The 19371-nt window shown below is 42.9% G+C and overlaps 1 protein-coding gene across 1 annotated transcript in view; it reads right to left on the reverse strand.

Annotated features, from left to right (window-relative positions):
- LOC137334618 (receptor-type tyrosine-protein phosphatase R-like) overlaps positions 1–19371 on the reverse strand; it is a 188558-nt gene that overhangs the window by 120402 nt on the left and 48785 nt on the right. Inside the window, exons 3-6 of the mRNA XM_067999436.1 lie at positions 17292–17405; positions 11412–11567; positions 1891–2001; positions 381–643 (exon numbers count right to left, since the gene is read on the reverse strand). Of these exons, the coding sequence (XP_067855537.1) occupies positions 381–643; positions 1891–2001; positions 11412–11567; positions 17292–17405 (644 nt within the window). The remainder of the gene's footprint in view (positions 1–380; positions 644–1890; positions 2002–11411; positions 11568–17291; positions 17406–19371) is intronic.

The raw sequence follows: 19371 nt of genomic DNA on the forward strand, positions 1-19371 counted from the left end.
TAACGAAGGCAGGACGAGGGCCTTATAAACCAACCATGGTCATATTGTGTCACACAGTGTTCTGATTTCCATTTATATTTTAAGTAACTTAGCATTTTAGATACATTAGATCAAAGCTACCCTCACATTACCAATTTTGGCACCTAAACTACTACAAATACTTAGATTAATTACGCACCTAATTAAAATCAAATCTGTCACGCTAATTTAAAAAAAACTTTAATAAACATTCACACTGATTATTTACCCTGTTAAGTACCCCATTTACAACTGCTGCTTAGTGCTAATTTGCATTCCTTTTGAAGTAGGTCATAAAGTAAAGAACACAATCTGTTTCTTCTCATTTTAACAATTTTCCATTTTTAAAGTTTTTCTTTTACCTTTCTTGAAGACAAGCGGACTTCATTTTGAATGGCGAGGGGCCAGAAGAAACACAAGGCTTGATCTCTGGTACAGGCTGACCCTGGGGATCGATGCTAACACTTACAGTGCCGGGAACAGGCCCAGGCTGTACCATACTGTTTGCAATTTTAACCTCTGGCTGTGGATGCTGCACAGGGATAGAAGAAAGATTGATCTGCTGATTCTGCTGTTTATCCTGGTTGATTTGAAACTGAAGCTTCTCCTTCAACCTGTATAGAAACTGACAAATACAAAAATAAAATTTAATTATGCAGAAATAGTCCAGTTACCAATCTAAACACAGCATTGAATAGGGCTGGCCTACTCAACCAAATCCAACATAGAGTGAAGATATCAATAGAGAGATTTTGAGATCAGGATTTTTCAGTGAGATGTAATGCAACAAACCAGTAGAACAGATGTAGGCCTCTTCAGCACATAAAACATGTCACTTCTACACTACTTTGTACGCTGGTAAATACACCACCAAAAATGACACCAAGCTTGGTGTTTTAGTTTGTAATTCCTTAATGGCACCCATATGGGTGGAACAAGATTGGGGTGGGGCGGGGCGGGTGCGGAGAGACAACTCATGTACAATTTTCCATTTTGACTTCAAACAGAATCACCCCTTATTGCCTTACATTATTTTGAAATATCCTACTCAGAGTAGAGTTTTGTTCATCAAATGTGTAACTTTAGCTGGGGAATCAAGGGTTTGCAAAGATTTTTTTTGATGGTGAGAATCTTTTTTTTAAAAAAAGAAATAAGATTCCTCCCATCTCTTTTCTTCATTCTATTTGTATCATTCTCCATTCCCACATGGTGAATAAGCAGACAATCTATTCCCAAGCTTTCACCAATTCTTCGACAATGCTTACCAGGCAGTATATAAAGGTGATTGGCCCCTCTGATTATCTCTGCCTCCGTGTGGAGGAGTTCCTGGCCTCCAGCTGTCTCCTCCTCATGATGACAGAGCTGAGATCAGAACTCAACATGAGGAGGATCAGGAATGCAAAAACCACATCTAACCACTCTATCACCACGGCCAAAAGAAAAATATCTGTTTCTCCCACCCAGCTCGCACTTTACCACTGCGCCAAACATCCCTCTGTCTCCTTCCTGTTAGTAGTGTTCTTTGTCTTGTCCTCTGAAAGGCAGAATCTTACAACTATAAAATTGAAATATTTAAAATATATGAGGCCTTTAAGTGAAGTTCAGTTTGATATTTTTATTTATACACAATTTTGATTAGAAGTTAGTTATGAACATTTCTGAACAACATGCAGAAAACGATCTAGAAACTGCACCCGAACTGTACCACAAATGATGACAATGCTCATGTAATTAAACATGTACAAAATTGCACGATGGACATTCTCATCACTGAATCATAACCCCAAAAGTCAACAGTTCAATCTTTGTTTTAAACTGGAATACATTAGCACAGTTATTTGCAAAGTATACAATTAAAAAAAGGAATCTTACCATTAAACATGTAATGACAATGACAAAGACAGTGAGGAATATAACAACAGCATAGACACCTTCTTTGTTCCAGATCCCATCCCTCCCATGTTCTCCATGCAAAGCATTTTTCTGAAAAGAAACAAGAGATTGACATTAGTCCAGGGTGCATGGTTGATGGGCTAGATCTCTATTAGAAGTTCTGTTACATTTTGTGATTTATTTCGCAACAATGAATATTTATATATGCGCCTGTCACAGTTATGAAGACCAAAGCACAAAAAACAATTGAAATAGATGCACTTGTCAAAAATATTTTACTGACCTGGTTTCAAAATGTAATTCTCCTACTTATCTGTTAAAATGATTTCAAACAAAGCAAATTACACTCAGCCAGGGATACACACCAGCTTACAGCGGCACATTTAATCATACACGAAGAAAATTGCTTAAAGGGATTCAGTGCCTTTTTGGGAGTTATCAGATTGGAGCACCCCACTCTAAAAACCTGATTCTTGAAATTGCTTCACTGACCATCACAAGGTAGATGCTGTGAGGCTGTTTCCCCTGGCTGGAATGTCCAGAACCAAGACATGCCAGATCATCGACACAGATACCACCATCACACGAGAGGACACCACCCACCAGGTGCATGGTTCATACTCCTGTGACTCGGCCAACGTTGTCTACCTCATACGTTGCAGGAAAGGATGCCCCAGAGCATGGTACATTGGCGAGACCATGCAAACGCTGCGACAACGGATGAACGGACACCGCGCAACAATTGCCAGACAGGAGGGTTCCCTCCCAGTCGGGGAACACTTCAGCAGTCAAGGACATTCAGCCACCGACCTTCGGGTAAGCGTACTCCAAGGCGGCCTTCGAGACACTCGACAACGCAAAATCGTCGAGCAGAAATTGATAGCCAAGTTCCGCACCCATGAGGACGGCCTCAACCGGGATCTTGGGTTCATGTCACGCTACACATTACCCCCCCAGCGAACAAATGTTATCTGTTTTTAATATAACGGGTCAATTGCTGTCTTTTCCTTCCAGATGTTTCTATGTTTCTGCCTCTCTCGCTCTTTTTTTTTTAATTGGCATCTCCACATCATCTGTTTTTTTAGTTCTGGCCGTTTGTATATTCGGTGGCCCTGTAGGTAACACCTGTCTGTCTGAACACTTTGGTTGCCTTGGCAACGGGCAGTTGAAAAGACTATCTGTAATCACCAGGCATTGTTCTGTGATTTATAAATGCGATAGGTTCGAGGATTTCATTTCCACATTCACCTGAGGAAGGAGGAAGCCTCCGAAAGCTTGTGGATTTTAAAATAAAATTGTTGGACTATAACTTGGTGTTGTAAAATTGTTTACAATTTAGAACCAAGGGTGTTTAGTCTCAGGATAAGGGGTCAGCCATATAGGAGTGAGATGAGGAGAAATTTCTTCACTCAGAGGGTTGTGAATCTTTGGAATCTTCTACCTCAGAGGGCTGTGGATGCTCAGCCATTCAGTATATTCGAGACGGAGATCGATAGATTTTTGGACTCCAAGGGAATCAAGGGATATAGGGATCGGGCAGGAAAGTGGAGTTGAGGTTGAAGATCAGCCATGATCTAATTGAATAGCGGAGCAGGCTCGAGGGGCTGTATGGCCTACTCCTGCTCCTATTTCTAATGTTCTTATGTTCTTAAGAAATCTTCCTGCAGCAGCTGTGAAGTGCAGTGATGCAGTTTTTGTCAAGCTAGTTTAATATTAGTTATTATATTTTTCCTTCCTCCTTTTCCTGGCAGTTCATTCCACTCTCCGCTTCCTCTCATGAGGGTATTGACCCCTTGTTTGTGTGTGATTTGTCAGGTGCCAAGTACCCTCGAATAGTGACTTCAATGGAGAGTGAAATCGAGTGGGGTGTAAAACCAGGACTGCACCCGATCCTGCCAGTTTCCGGACAGGTGGGTTAGGTTAAAATCGCCCCCTTTCTCTTTGTGAAATTCACATGCTGTAAACAAGTAACCTCTAACATCCTTAGGATTTGTCCAATATCACTTCAATTTAGTCAGGGCTCAAAATAGATATAAAAAGGTGCAGATATATTTAAAAAGAAAATTACTGTTTATTTTATGTGCTGGATTAAACTCTCTCATTACTTTCATATAACATCAAAAATATTTTCTAAACATTGATCATAATAATTGTCATAAAGTTGAATTAAAATAAATATACAGAAGCTAAGAGCATTTCTTAGTGGATGCTTTGATTTTCTACTATGTTCCCCAAGGAGTTAGGAAACCAGGTGTGGCCTTTAGCTCCTTCATGAAATTACTGGTGTAACCCATAATTCCAACCATCCCACTTAGAATCGAATGACCCTGTTTCCGAGTAAAGACCAATACTTAATACATCAGCTCAATCATTTTCACTGTTACCTTCATCTAATAAACTGACAGTAGCCAAGTACAAATGAGAAATATTATGTATTACAAATTTGTGTAATGATGGGATTAATTTTCAAAGCACTTAGTTTTCCTCTAGTGAGTGATAGAAAAGGCCTGTTTGCACAATTGCGAGCTAATTTTGCTGCATTTTGGGGCTTTGTTACATACATCTATCTTGGATACAATTTTTTATCTGCACTTGGTCAAAAGTTGTGCACGCTTATATTTGGATCTCATGTCTACCTTAATTGGACACATTACCAGTAGGTCTTGTGCAATGTTTTTCTCCAATTTCATTACCAAATTTAGAGTATGCTAATAGGACCGGTTTAACCCAAGCATTAAATGTGCTCAAAAAATAAACAGATGTCATAACACTGGAATACACAGAAAACAAGACATAGGCTTTTCTTCATAAAATGCACATGGAGGCAGCGAAAGGCTGCAGATGACCAGAAGGTGATTTCCTCCTATCCCAGTTTATTAGCCACAATTGTGCATCTCGGGATGACAAGTAACCAGCGTCTGCAGAAGATAGTCTGGGACGTACAACTCATTTTCCACAATCCTGTCACAATGTATTCTGTAGAAATTGCCTTTGTTGAAGTACGCAGTTCATTTCAGGAGCTGAGGGTTGATTTAGAAACAGATTCTAAAACCTTGCTGGTGGCAGTGAAGATTCATAGTTACTCTCACTGTCCCATTTTCTGGCATCTTTTCAGCCTCTGTAGGTATTAACGCAGGCCTCAACCAGTCCCCTAAACTTTTTTTTTTGCTGGCCAATTTTCCCCCTTCACCCCCAAATGTATTGCCTCCTGCTGGATTACAGTTCAGTAAGTGCCAGTTTCTTGCTGAAATACCTATTCTTTATGGTTAAACCTAGGTAGTGAATGTTGGAGGGCAATACTGAGCCAAATCTTGTCCTCATTCAACATCCGAGCATGTGTAATTTCTAGCAAGGAGTCAGTGAAGGAGCCTAAACTACCTCTAGGCTAATTTTCCTCTTCCAAGCCAAGGGGTGCTGAGACCAATTTTTTCAGCCCTACTGCCACCTGAGCTAGGTTCAGCTAATTCAACACATACTGCGTACATGCAGTCTTTACCAATTAAGCCATTGAGGGGACTTATATAACATATAAGACAGGTGATAGCTCCATTGTTTAAGGCAACAGACTCCCAAATCTGTTGCACAAGAGACAACAGAAAATATAGTTGGAATTTTATCATACCTGCCTTCACTACTGTTTGGATGTAACCAACAGCATACATGTTGAAATATGTAAACAGAAACTAATCCTACTCCACAGGTAGATAACGCTGTGTTTTCTAAAAGCACTGGTAGTCTGTGACACACATATCATTTCTCATAATCCTGTGACAATGCGTTCATTTTGTCCTAGTCAAAACTTCCCAAGTGCTTTGAGACAGATGACAGCTTGCAAGGCTGTCTGCTTAGGTTAGGATCTCCATCGTGGAATGGATTGAGATGTACATGAACAAGTATGGCAATTTCCCTGAATTGCTTTCTGTCCAGGTGACGAGGGACTGCTGACTCCATTGTTTCATTCCCAACTCCTGGAAAGAAAAAATGTGCAAAATGCACTGTGCCAGAAAAAAGATGATGGTCTTTTTAATCTTAGTTAAAAGCACAATTTTGCATGTAATCAAATATGGAAGACTCTCTTGCCTTGTTACTGAATGGCCATTTGGATTGGCATCAGTACATTCATTCAGTTGCATATTATGTGATTGCTAACATTTCGATCATGTGCAGATTGTGCACTCACATACACAAAGGAAAAGAATAACATTGCATGTATTTTGAGACAAGACCCTTGCACATAAATTAGCACCTGTACAATAAATGACAAATAAAGTCCTTCATTTTTCTATCCATTTTACTCCTTTCTGAATCTCATTCCCTTTCCTAGGCTCTAAAATATGCTGAGCATTTTTGAGCAAACATACACATAGCTCACATCTACAGCGACACTTCTGCCGGACATTGGGCATCACATTACAAAAATGTCCTCCACTAACCTGCTAGCCTACAACTGAGAATGCTGCTTGAACACAATACAGCAAACAAATTGAACTATGTGACTCCACCAGGAGTCAAGCTTCAAACAAAGGTGTCAAATAAGCACTAAATCAAAAGCAAAATACTGCAGATGCTGGAAATCCGAAATAAAAACAGAAAATGCTGGAGAAACTCAGCAAGTCAGGCAACATCTGTGAAGAAAGAAACAGAGTTAATGTTTCAGGTCAAAGATCTTTCATCAGAACTGGAAGATGTTAAAGAGTTAAAGTTTTTAAGCAAGTACAGAGCCAGGGAAAGGGTGCGGGAGGAAGGGAGGGAAGGAAAGAACAAAAGGGAAGGTCTGAAAGGCTGGAGGGCAGGAGTGATTAAATGACAAAAGGGATGATGATGCAAGGCAAGGAAGGTGGTAATGGGACAGGTTAAGAAACAAAAGATTGGTCAGCAGTAGCTGTGAATGGCAACAGCAGAACCATTTCCAGCACTTGCTGTCCAAAAAAATGGGAGCAGTGGTTATGATCTGAAGTTATTGAAATCAGTGTCGAGTCCGGAAGGTTGTAAAGTGCCTAAATGAAAGATGAGGTGCTGTTCCTTGAGCTTCGTTGTTCCAATGACTTGCTGAACTTCTCCAGCATTTTCTGTTTTTATGTCAAATAAGCACCTGCTCAGCTGTTACCAGGCCAGCTCTGGTAAACAACCGTTAGTCTGATCAGCTGTTTACCATCTTCAATTCTGAAAAGATTCCAGCTACTGGAAATACAAACAAGCCTTGTGCACACAGCTACCATAAATCAAGATCTATCGACTCGATCAGCCAGAATTCCTTTATCATTACTCACAATCAATTGCTTACTGAAGTTTCAAGTTCTCACACAAAAACTCTTTTCTTTACATACCTATAAATTATTGAGTCATGTACATATCACCAATCTCTCTAATATGGCTCGAGTTCCAAATGCATAATTTCCAAGCAGCTATCTATATCTATCGGCAAACCTTGTTATGTCATGATTTTGTTTCGCATTTTATTTATCAACATTTAACATTGAAACACCATTAACTTATTGATTTATTGCTGTTCCCACTGGTCCAATCATTTATAGATTTCTTGGTATGCCCACTGTTCAATTAATTTATTAATTCACTAATGTCTGCTGCTTCATTCATTTATTTGTTGGTGTGCCGGCTGGCCTATAAATTAACAAATTTACTGGTATATTATTAATTTGTTGGGTTTCCCCTGATTGATGTGTTGCTGTGACTGCTGTTCCATTAATTCACTGGTACCTGCTTCTCCATTATTTTATTCAATTTTTTTGCTCTGCCTGTTCTATGAATTTATTGATTCACTGATGTCTGTTGTCCCATTAATTTATTCATAAGAACATAATAAGAACATAAGAAATAGGAGCAGGAGTAGGCCAATCGGCCCCTCGAGCCTGCTCCGCCATTCAATAAGATCATGGCTGATCTGATCCTAACCTCAAATCTAAATTCATGTCCAATTTCCTGCCTGCTCCCCGTAACCCCTAATTCCCCTTACTTCCAGGAAGCTGTCTATTTCTGTTTTAAATTTATTTAATGATGTAGCTTCCACAGCTTCCTGGGGCAGCAAATTCCACAGACCTACTACCCTCTGAGTGAAGAAGTTACTCCTCATCTCAGTTTTGAAAGAGCAGCCCCTTATTCTAAGATTATGCCCCCTAGTTCTAGTTTCACCCATCCTTGGGAACATCCTTACCGCATCCACCCGATCAAGCCCCTTCACAATCTTATATGTTTCAATAAGATCGCCTCTCATTCTTCTGAACTCCAATGAGTAGAGTCCCAATCTACTCAACCTCTCCTCATATATCCACCCCCTCATCCCCGGGATTAACCAAGTGAACCTTCTTTGTACTGCCTCGAGAGCAAGTATGTCTTTTCTTAAGTATGGACACCAAAACTGTATGCAGTATTCCAGGTGCGGTCTCACCAATACCTTATATAACTGCAGCAATACCTCCCTGTTTTTATATTCTATCCCCCTAGCAATAAAATCCAACATTCTGTTGGCCTTCTTGATCACCTGCTGCACCTGCATACTAACTTTTTGATTTTCTTGCACTAGGACCCCCAGATCCCTTTGTACTGCAGTACTTTCCAGTTTCTCGCCATTAAGATAATAACTTGCTCTCTGATTTTTCCTGCCAAAGTGCATAACCTCACATTTTCCAATATTGTATTGCATCTGCCAAATCTCCGCCCACTCACCCAGCCTGTCTATATCCCCTTGTAAGTTTTTTATGTCCTCCTCACTCTCTACTTTCCCTCCCATCTTTGTATCATCTGCAAACTTTGATATGTTACACTCGGTCCCCTCCTCCAAATCGTTAATATAGATTGTAAAGAGTTGGGGACCCAGCACCGACCCCTGCGGAACACCACTGGCTACTGGTTGCCAGTCCGAGAATGAACCATTTATCCCAACTCTCTGCTTCCTGTTAGATAACCAATCCTCCACCCATGCCAGAATATTACCCCCAATCCAGTGATTCTTTATCTTGAGCAATAATCTTTTATGTGGCACCTTGTCGAATGCCTTCTGGAAGTCTACGTCCACTGGTTCCCCTTTATCCACCCTGTACGTTATGTCCTCAAAGAACTCAAGCAAATTTGTCAGACATGACTTCCCTTCATAAAGCCATGCTGACTTTGTCCTATTAAATTATGTTTATATTCATTCCCTGGTGCCTGCTGCTCCATTAATTTATTCATTTAGTGCTGTGCCCGCTGCTCCATCAATTTATTTGCTGCTGTGCCCTCTGCTGTATGAATTTATTGATTCATTGGCACACACTTCTACATTTAATTTGCTGGTGCCTGCTGCTGTCATCTCGCCCCAACACAGAAAATGGCCATCTGGTAAAGTATCAGAGGGAACTGTATTCATCAAGAGGTCAGTGCTTTCTGAGGGGCGAGGCGGGGAGCGGGATGATGAGGTGACAACATGACTTTCAAAGCTGGTTAGAAACTTAAGTTGAGTCTCATTATTTGACAATAATTTCTTAATTGATTGATGCCCTCTAATGTGTTAATTTATTAACTTGCTGGTGCCTGCTGCTTTATGAAGTTACTGATTCAGTGACAGCTGCTGCTCAAGTAATTTATTAATTTACTGGTGCCTATGTAGCTGAGCTGCAATGTTCATCAGTATCCTTTCATTGATGTCAGTGAGTCGCAGTAATCATGGTTTGTGCTGGCTTCTGTGGGTTCCGTTTTCCTATTGTAATTTCACAGTGTTAAAAAAGTGTGACACGTTTATTTTGGGCCTCAGGCCTCATTTACATCTGAGCTACAGACACCTGATGGGCATTCCCAGGCAGCTCTTTGCCGACAGCGGCCCTCAGGTAGGTCCCAGAAGGGAGGGGTGTGGGGGGAGGGGGGAATAGAGATCTGGAGGGAGGGAGGTGGCGATCAGGAGAGGAAGGCAGCAATCGGGAGAGAGAGGGCTGCAATCGGAAGTGGGCGAGTGGTGGCCGGCAGCGGCCCGTGGTTTTAATGTGGAGTCAGTCGGAACGCACCTGCTCCTCCCAGCTCCACATTCACGTAAGTATTTTTTCCACAAAACTTACTTTTTGGTGGCGACCTGCAGTGGTCCCCTAAAGGACCGTTGGTTAGGCCACATTTAGTCCTGGTTTTCCTGAACGTAGCCGGCCCATCACGGCTCCATTCAGGGCAGCCCAATTTTACAAAGGGGGCCTCAAAAAGGGATGAGGCTCCCTATTTGCAGATGTGAAGGGCCTAATGCTTGTTTCAGGCATGGGCCCTGGATGCATTTTTTGATGTCTATAACATTATGGCATGTGCCGCATACCTGGCTCCCGCCATATTGAATGCTTTGCACCTGTTTTTCGCCTGTAAAACAGGTGCAACGTCATCAAATATCTAGATCCTAATATCCTAATTACATTTTCCAACAGTAATTTCAAGTGAAAAAATTATTTATTTTACCTAAGGAGCCTACAAAGAAAAAAATTATAAAGTTTTTCAGAAGATTTATCACATGCATGATATACACTTTTTATATTAATATTCCAGATTTCTGCATGGACATTAAATTGTGGTATATTTTAGGGGAACTGGGTGGTATAATAGATTGTCCTTTCGTCTCTGGAGCTAGGTTGGAATCTATCTAGACTAATGGGTGAAAAATCTCTCCGTCAGCTGCAAGCATTTTATATGACTGAGGTTTAGTCTTCTGAACCAACACAAAAAAAAAATCACACGTTGGTGAAGTTGGCTGATTTCCGAAGCAGAAAAATGTACATTGGGAAATAAACACTTTGTTGGGGCAGAGTAAAGACAGCTTTACTCTGCATTTGGCTCTGTTATATCTTACTTGGGTGTGCTGAATATGGACAACAGCTGCCAAAAGTGTAAAAATGGTTCAGTATTCCAGTACACAGCATAGACAACTCTCCTAGGAACATAGGAATTTTTGGTCAAAAAAAGACCAAGGACAATCTGGTTCACCTTCTATCATCCTGGACCCTTTTATCTTCAGAAGCACAAAAGAACCAAAAATATTAATCTTAGCAATAATACTTCCTATTCCTAGAATACATTGCCATTGTTTTCTGAAAGCTGTAGCCACGTGCAACAGTAAAATCATTGTGCTATCCAGATATCGTTTGGCCTGCATATGTAAAAAATGATATACAAACACAAGAAAAAGGAGCTGCTTCTGGTAACAATTCTAGATTTTAATCAAATCAAGTTCCATTTGCAAAGACATACTTTACAGCAGTGTAAAATAACAATTGCTGCAGTTTAGTGTTAAAATACCCAGAAACCAACAGAATGGAGGTAATCATGGCATTATTTGTTGCTCAACAACTTTTTCTATCAGTCACCTGTTCCCTTTTTTTTCCCTTATGAGTTTTTTTGGACCAACCTGAGTTTTCACACAGAGACCTGTAGCTCAGCTCAATTTCAAAATATCTGGCTCAACCAGCCAGTCTTCCAAAATATGTACAAACCTGCTTACATTCCTCGATCAAGACCATCAAAAGTAAACCGTTGCTTACCTCAGGTGTAACCTGTGTTATGCCAAACTCTGACAGACTTTGGTGCAGCATATTTTCATTGAGCGATTGCATCACTTCTTCAGAAGGTATCGGATCTAACATGCCAGTTTTATCATTCATTGAAGATATATAAAATTCGATGCAGTTTTTCTTTTCCTGTGTATTTTCCCAAACATAAAAATAAAGATGACAATGATATTACTGGATGAACAATTCTCACAACTCTCACCTCAGTTATCTGCATTATTTTAATGGAAATACTAATTTTACAGTCTACATATAGTACTAAATTTCCAAAAAAGTCTAAAACATAAAAGCACCTAGTATAAAGCAGCAGTGTTCCAAGACTCATTTATAAATCAATTACTCTCCAGTGGTGAAATATAGGGGTAAATTTTAACAATGAGGCAGGATCTCAGCAGGGGTGGGGTGGGCGGGGGTGGGTGGGTGGGGAGTCAATAAGCGGGTGGGAAACAGGGAAAAAAATTGCTCAAGTGTTCTCGAGCGATTGCGACTCAATTGACAGCACTTAATTCTACTTCCAGGTTTCGCATCGCCAAACTGTGCAGCGGGCGTACTGCGCACCCGCATGACGTGATTTAAAGCCCACTATTTAAAGGGCCAGTGCAACAATGCATTTCGAAGGAGAAAGGAGTAAAAAGCAGAACGGTAGGACAGAGGAAAGGCAGCACCCAGGGTCTCGGACACCTCCCTTGAGATACTACTGGCTGCTGTGAGAAGCAGAAGGGAGTTGTTATACTCAGATGACAGGAGGAAGAAACCTGCTTCTGTCACCAAGGCGGCGTGGCTGGAGGTGACAGAACAGGTCAGCAACAGTAGCACGGTGCCCAGGTCTTGGGTGCAGTGCAGGAAGAAATTTAATGACCTAACCAGGTCAGGAAAAGTGAGTACAGTTACTGATTCACCTACATCCTGTGGTGAACATTACACCCCCTCTCACTCTGTCCTGCCAAGCCTACTCCATTATCACTCCTCACACCCACTTAAGGCTCAGTATCAACTTACCTTCACTCACTGTGTACTTCCTCACCTTCCATTTGTGAACGCACCAACCCCACACACCCCAATCCTGATGCAATGTCATGAATCTGTCTGATACTCACCCTCTGATGCATCACTTTCATGGGCAGCCTCACCCAAAGCAACGCATCCATCGGGTGACCCTGTCACCCTTGCTCTCACATGTCTGTTCTTTCTCCCCTTGTAGGAGAAGAGAGTGCAAAATGCATGGGAGCGGAGTCGGACTGGAAGGTGGCCACCAAAAATAGTGGCCCCAAAAGAGGCGGAGGAGGCGGCCTTGGAACTAAGCCGGACGCAGGAAGGCCTGGCCGTCGGAGATGCCAAGGCTGGCACCTTGCAAACGTCTGGTAACAGAACTTTAACATCTCTCACACACAATATGAATTGATGTAATCAATAATTGACCTCAGGATGCTCATTGCAACATCACTTCTGTGATAATTCTTAATATTGCTGTATGTTCTCTGCCAGGGCCTTCAAGGAGTGCTGAATAGGCAGACGTCAAGGATGAGGGTGATTCCTCAGAGGAGCTCCATGCTTCTGAGGGCGCACCGTCACATTATAGTGAGCTATGCACCAGCGCAGATACTCACACCTCGGTAGGTCCTATTAGAGAGAGAGTTAGTTGGGTTGTCACCTACTGAGTCACCACATACAAGTGAGCACGAGCCGACACTGGTGGCAGGGGCAGCTGTGCAGAGTCCCTTTCGGTGGGCGCACTCCTCTCCAAGCTCTGCTCAGCTGGACAGAGATGCTGAACTCCGGGGACCATCTTGAAAAGGAGAATGATCGAGGTATAGATGCACCTTTGCGACGTACTGGAAGAGTTGCCACGTTCACCCTCCACAATAGTGGAGAGGATGGAGGGGTCCACCTCCAGCATTAGTGAACTGGTGGCACAGGTATGTGCAGGAATGTCTGCGAGAGAGAGAATGGAAGGCTGCATTGCACTTCAAGCATGGCTCACAAATGAGTCCATTCAGGCCCTGACAACGGCAGTGCAGACTCGGTGAACAACATTCTGCCGCCTTAAACAGGCGGACAGATACATTAGCAGTGGCCTTACAAGGCATCACACATGTCCTCCAAGCTGTTGTCCAGCAGAGTGGTAGGAGTGATGTGGGCCTGGCCCAGGAGAAGGATGATGGCAAAAGGGGACATGGAAGTGGGGACTCCACTCGAGGTGCTCCCACATCTAAACCGTTGCCCCCCCCCCCCCCTCAACCGGTACCCGCAATGCTGCCTCCTCTCCAGATGGCCAAGAGGGCCCCTGCACAAGTGCAGGTGGAGCGGACTTTGGTGGGGCCCTCATGGGCTCCAAAACACAGAGGGCGTAGGCCCAGAGCATTTCAGCAGTCAGGGCAAGGACCTGAGCAACCTGTCACTACTTCTGCTGAAGCCACAAGGGATGCACCCTGTAGAAGTAGTAGGAAGAGGAAGGCAAAGGCTTTATGATCACCGAGGGTATGCACAAGGATGTCTGACCCAATGCCATGTTTTTCATTTATAATTGTTTTTTTCTTACCTGCACATTAAATGTTATAATTCTCACCACCACTGCCACCACCAGTGTCCATTCTTAAGTCCCTTTTGTGAAAGTGCCCTTTCATGCGCTTTATCATGAACGACGAGCCTTGATGCCACCCATTGGGTGTGTTTACAATGGGTGTATGTGTGGATGTAGGACTGTTTTGTGCAAATGGAGGTGGGGGTGAGGGGGGGGTGCTGATATTGGTGGTGGTCATTCCAGGTTGTCTGAGTACTTGACTATCTTCACTTTACAGATCTCCTTATGAGAATCTATCAAATATAAATGACTCGCTGGCATCATGAGCGACCAGGTGTGCCACTGCTCTGCCAATAGGTTGTCCATTGTCCTCCTCCTCCTCATCCTTGTCTTCTTCAATGGTGATGGCAGGTGCAGATGCTTCATGGACCCCATATACCTGTAACCCTCTCTGTTGAGCAATGTTGTGCAGAACGCAACACACGACGATTATTCTGCACACCCTCGCTGGTGAGCACTGAAGGGATCCCCCAGATCGATCCAGGCACCTGAAGCGCATCTTGAGCAGTCCTATGGCTTGTTCAGCGACAGACCTGGTGGTGATGTGACTATTATTGTACAACTGCTGCGCCTCTATGGTGGGGTTTCTCAGAGATGCTATGAGCCATGTCTGCAGGGGGTATCCCTTGTCTCCAAGGAGCCAGCCCTTAAGTCTGTCTTGTGCATGGAAGAGGGCCGTGATGTTGGATTCTGGCAAAATGAAGGAATCATGGCAGCTGCCCGGGAATTTGGCACACACCTGCAGAAACCTCTTCCGGTGGTCGCAAACCAGTTGCGCATCGATGGAGTGATATCCCTTTCGGTTGATGAACATTCTTTGCTCACGTGGAGTTGCTCAGATTGCTATGTGTGTGCAATCAATTGCGCCCTGTACCCGTGGGAAGCCGGCCAGAGAGTGGAAACCCATTGCCCTCTCAGTATGGCTGATGTCGTCGATGGGGAAGTTGACGTAGTCGGATGCTCTGGCAAACAAGCCACCCATGACCCGTTGCATTCACTTATGTGTAGACAACTGAGAGATCCTGGTGATGTCACTGGTAGTGCCCTGGAAGGATCCAGAGGCGAAGAAATTGAGGGCAGTAGTGACTTTAACTGCGACGAGCAATGCGTGGCCACCAGGCCCAGCCGGGAGCAGCTCTGCATAGGAATGTAGGAATATAGGAGCAGGAATAGGCCATTCAGCCCCTCGAGCCCGCTCCGCCATTTGATAAGATCATGGCTGATCTGTGATCTAACTCCATATACCTGCCTTTGGCCCATATCCCTCAATACCTTTGGTTGCCAAAAAGCTATCTATCTCAGATTTAAAATTAGCAATTGAGCGAGCATCAATTGCTGTTTGCGAAAGAGAGTTCCCCCATCCTGATGGTGTCAGTTTGAGGGGGTCCAAAATGTAGGTAAATATGTATGAACACAAGAATTCTGAGTGTGAACAAAGAAATTTCAGTCTAAACACAAAGAACTCACAGCCAAAGGTTTGTCTGCAAGAACTGATTGCCTTCCTGCAAAAACTCACCTTTTCTTCACGTGTATCAATCACTGGTTTAAAAGGTCCAAATGGGTGCTGGCTGCAACTCGCCTCCGTTTCCATGGCGTCTTACGGAGGCCACGGGAGACACGTTAAGGGATAGTTAAAATAGTTTGTCTAGCTGAATACACAAAAATTTAATCCCCTTAACTGCTTCAATGGCGTTAATTGGACCTTTAAATATCGGTCCGTCGGCTTTAAGTGCCGATGGGACTTCTGGGTTTCAGAAGCGCGCGCACACCCAGATACATCTGGGTCGAACCCGGAAGTCGGCGGGTTGGAGCCGGGATTCGGTCCCGCTCCCAAAACCAACAATTTCCACCACCCACCTGCCCCCCTTGCCCACTGTTCTCGGGGGTTAATTAGAATTTATAGCTGACAGATTTAAAAAAACAAGGCGACAGGAGGGGGAAGGGAACAGATTATTGGAGTGTTTTTCATAAAGCTGCTAGTGTGACTGCACATATTAGGATCCATTAGCTCTTAGCTATCTTCATTAGCTTTTCTCAAGCTTTCAAGTAACTGCCAACAATATTGAAGATAACTGTGGTATAAACTACAAATTTGTCCTTTAACATTATGTAGAATATTTTGCAGATTTTAAAAGAAAAGCACAATTTGCTAATGAAGAATTGCATTTCTTCTGTGGTAGCTGCTACAACATGATTAAGCTTTAGATGAATAACTTATCAGATTTAATTAGATCATCATAATTGTAGCAGTGTAACATTTATTAAATACAATGCTTTACATTTTATTTTTGAAAAAATGAAGACCCGTAGGGCCAGAATGTGCTGTCAAAATAACGACAAGGTTGATGACGCTCGCTGTTATTTATGGGTAAATGGGACAGCAACTTCAAACGAGAAGCAGATGAGCGGTTAAATAGGAATATCCAAAAGTTGCTGTCCGAGTTGTGCTGCCGCCGTTAGCTTAGCGAAAACGGCATCACGCCCTTAACCTCCCCTTTTTTCTAAAAGGAACTTACTGTATTTGCCCATTAATTTCCCATTAAACTCACCGCAGAAAGTTAAGACTTGTCATTACAAGTGTAAGTACCCTTTTAACGACGTGTTAAGTGTTAATGACTGCTGATCAACCTCTCTGGCACCAAAAATTAACTATTACAAGTGTGGAGTTTCATTCCTTCAGTTTTTAATTTTTCAGGACGATTTTAAAAGTGTCAAATTTTTTTTTAAAAATTTCTTACTTTTCCTTTCTGTCTCTTTTTTTCCCTCTCTCTTAATCGAATCTTTCTTTCCCACTCTTTATTTTTCTTTCTGTACCTGATTTGACATTAAATTTATCCCCTTTAATTCACCCTCCTTCTCAGTCCTTCTTGTGTTTGTTTCCCAATCCTTAAATCTCACCGGTTGAGGAGATACCCTGTTGATTGCCCTGTTCCCTCAGGTCCTAGATGCCCTGTTGCCCTCGCTGCGCTGTTATCAGCTCGCACTTTCAGCAACTTTGTGGGAAAGAACGTTTTGAGCTGAAGGATGCAGGGGCAAGTCTAACTGACGGGCAGATGCCATTAGATGCCCTGCTACAACAAATTCTGGCCCATAGTCAAAACGAACGTTATCTTTTGTGCAAAGCGGTACTGGGATAACATTTACACTCGTGAGGCCGTATTATTGTCCTTTACCGCAACACTACATAATTTTTACAACATCAACAGGCTAATGTGGATGAATGCTGCAAATACAGTTGCTCATTGACTTTCAGAGGCTGGAAGGTAACTTACATTGAGGTGATTAATATGTACTTGCTGTGGCAAAAGACCCAAGGCAGCAGCTATTCCTTCACGGAATATCCGAAGTAAGGTGATATTCAATTTTTTTACATCCATTTGCATTGCCTGAAAAAAAGAGCAAAATAAAATTCAGCAAAAGTGGCTATGAACAATAAAAGAAGAATATACTCCCTTTCTTCTGTTGAAGAATTCCATGAGGTTTTCGTCAGGAGCATTCCGTACCTGAAAAAACTCGACTAAACATAGGTAGATATTTAGACATCTTAAAAAGGTGCCATATAATGGCCCAGAATTTGCTGTTAAAATAATGGTGAGGCTGATGGCTAGGACGCGCAGTTAAACACGAAAATCCAAAAGTTGCTGTCCGAGATGCACTGCTCCGCCGTTATCTTCGCGAAATGGCATCTCGTTGTCTGCCTCACCATTCAAATACATTAAACGGTGTGAAGTTCCTGTACTTGCATGGTAGATACGAACTAAACTCGCCACAGAAAGTTACGATTTGTCTGTTTCAGTCTACGTGCCTTTTTAACAGCGTGATAAGTGTTAATTCCTGCCAAATAAACCCACTGGTACTGAAAATTAATTATTACAAGTGTGGAATCTCATGCTTCAGGTTTTAATTGTTGTTGGAGATTTCTTTTTTAAAAAGAATTTAATTTTAAATTTTTAGAACTTTCTCTTTTTGTTTTTTTCTCCTCTCTCTTAATCCAATTTTTTTTTCCCCTCTATTTCTCTTACATTACCTGACTTGACATTGAAATCACTATTCTAACTAATGCTTCCTTGTTCAGACTCTGCGCTGTTCATTTAACAACAACTTGCATTTATATAGCGCCTTTGAGGTAGTGAAATGTCCCAAGGTGCTTCACAGGAGTGGTTACCAAACAAAATTTGACACCGAAACACATAAGAAGGCATTAGAATAGGTGACCAAAAGCTTGATCAAAGAGGTAGGTTTTAAGGAGCATCTTAAAAGGTGGAGAGAGAGGTAGAGAGGCGGAGAGGTTTAGGGAGGGATTTCTAGAGCTTAAGGCCTAGGCAGCTGAAGGCACGGCTGCCAATGGTGGAGCAATTAAAATCAGGGATGCACAAGAGGCAAGAATTGGAGGAGCACGGAGGTCTCTGAGGGTTGTAGGGCTGGAGGAGGTTACAGAGATAGGGAGGGGCGAGAACATGGAGGGATTTGGAAACAAGGATGAGAATTTTAAAAGTGAGGCATTACCAGACCGGGAGCCAACGTAGGTCAGCAAGCGCAGGGGTAATGGGAGAACGGGACTTGGTGCGAGTTAGGATACGGGCAGCAGAGTTTTAGATGAGCTCAAGTTTATGGAGGGTGGAAGATGGGAGGCCAGCCAGGAGAGCATTGGAATATTCGAGGTAACAAAGGCATGAATGAGGGTTTCAGAAGCAGATGAGCTGAGGCTGTGGGGGAGATGGGCAATGTTACGGAGGTGGAAGTAGGCAGTCTTGGTGTTGGAACAGATATGTAGCCAAGGTTGCGAATGGTCTAGTTCAGCCTCAGACAGTGGCCAGGGAGAGGGATGGAGTCAGTGGCTAGGGAACGGATTTGTGGCGGAGACCAAAGACAATGGCTTCGGTCTCCCCGATATTTAGTTGGAGGAAATCTTTGCTCATCATCAGACAAGCAGTGTGACAAATGAGAGACAGTGGAGTGTTCGAGAGAGGTGGTGGTGAGGTAGAGCTGGGTGTTGTCAGCATACGTGTGGAATCTGCCATTGTGTTTCCGGATGATGTTGCTGAGGGGCATCATGTAGATGAGAAATAGGATGGGGCCAAGGATAGATCCTTGGGGGCCTCCAGCAGTAACGGTGCGGGAGCGGGAAGAGAAGTCATTGTTGGTGATTCTCTGGCTATGACTGGATAGATAAGAATGGAACCAGGCGAGCGCAGTCTCACCCAGCTGGATGACGCAGGAGGCGTTGGAGGAGGATGGTGTGGTCAACCATGTCAAAGGCTGCAGACAGGTCAAGAAAGATGAGGAGAGATAGTTTACCATTGTCACAGTCACACAGGATGTCATTTGTGACCTTGATAAGGGTCGTTTCAG

This window comes from Heptranchias perlo, chromosome 18 (assembly GCF_035084215.1).
Source record: "Heptranchias perlo isolate sHepPer1 chromosome 18, sHepPer1.hap1, whole genome shotgun sequence".
NCBI classification, from domain to species: domain Eukaryota; kingdom Metazoa; phylum Chordata; class Chondrichthyes; order Hexanchiformes; family Hexanchidae; genus Heptranchias; species Heptranchias perlo.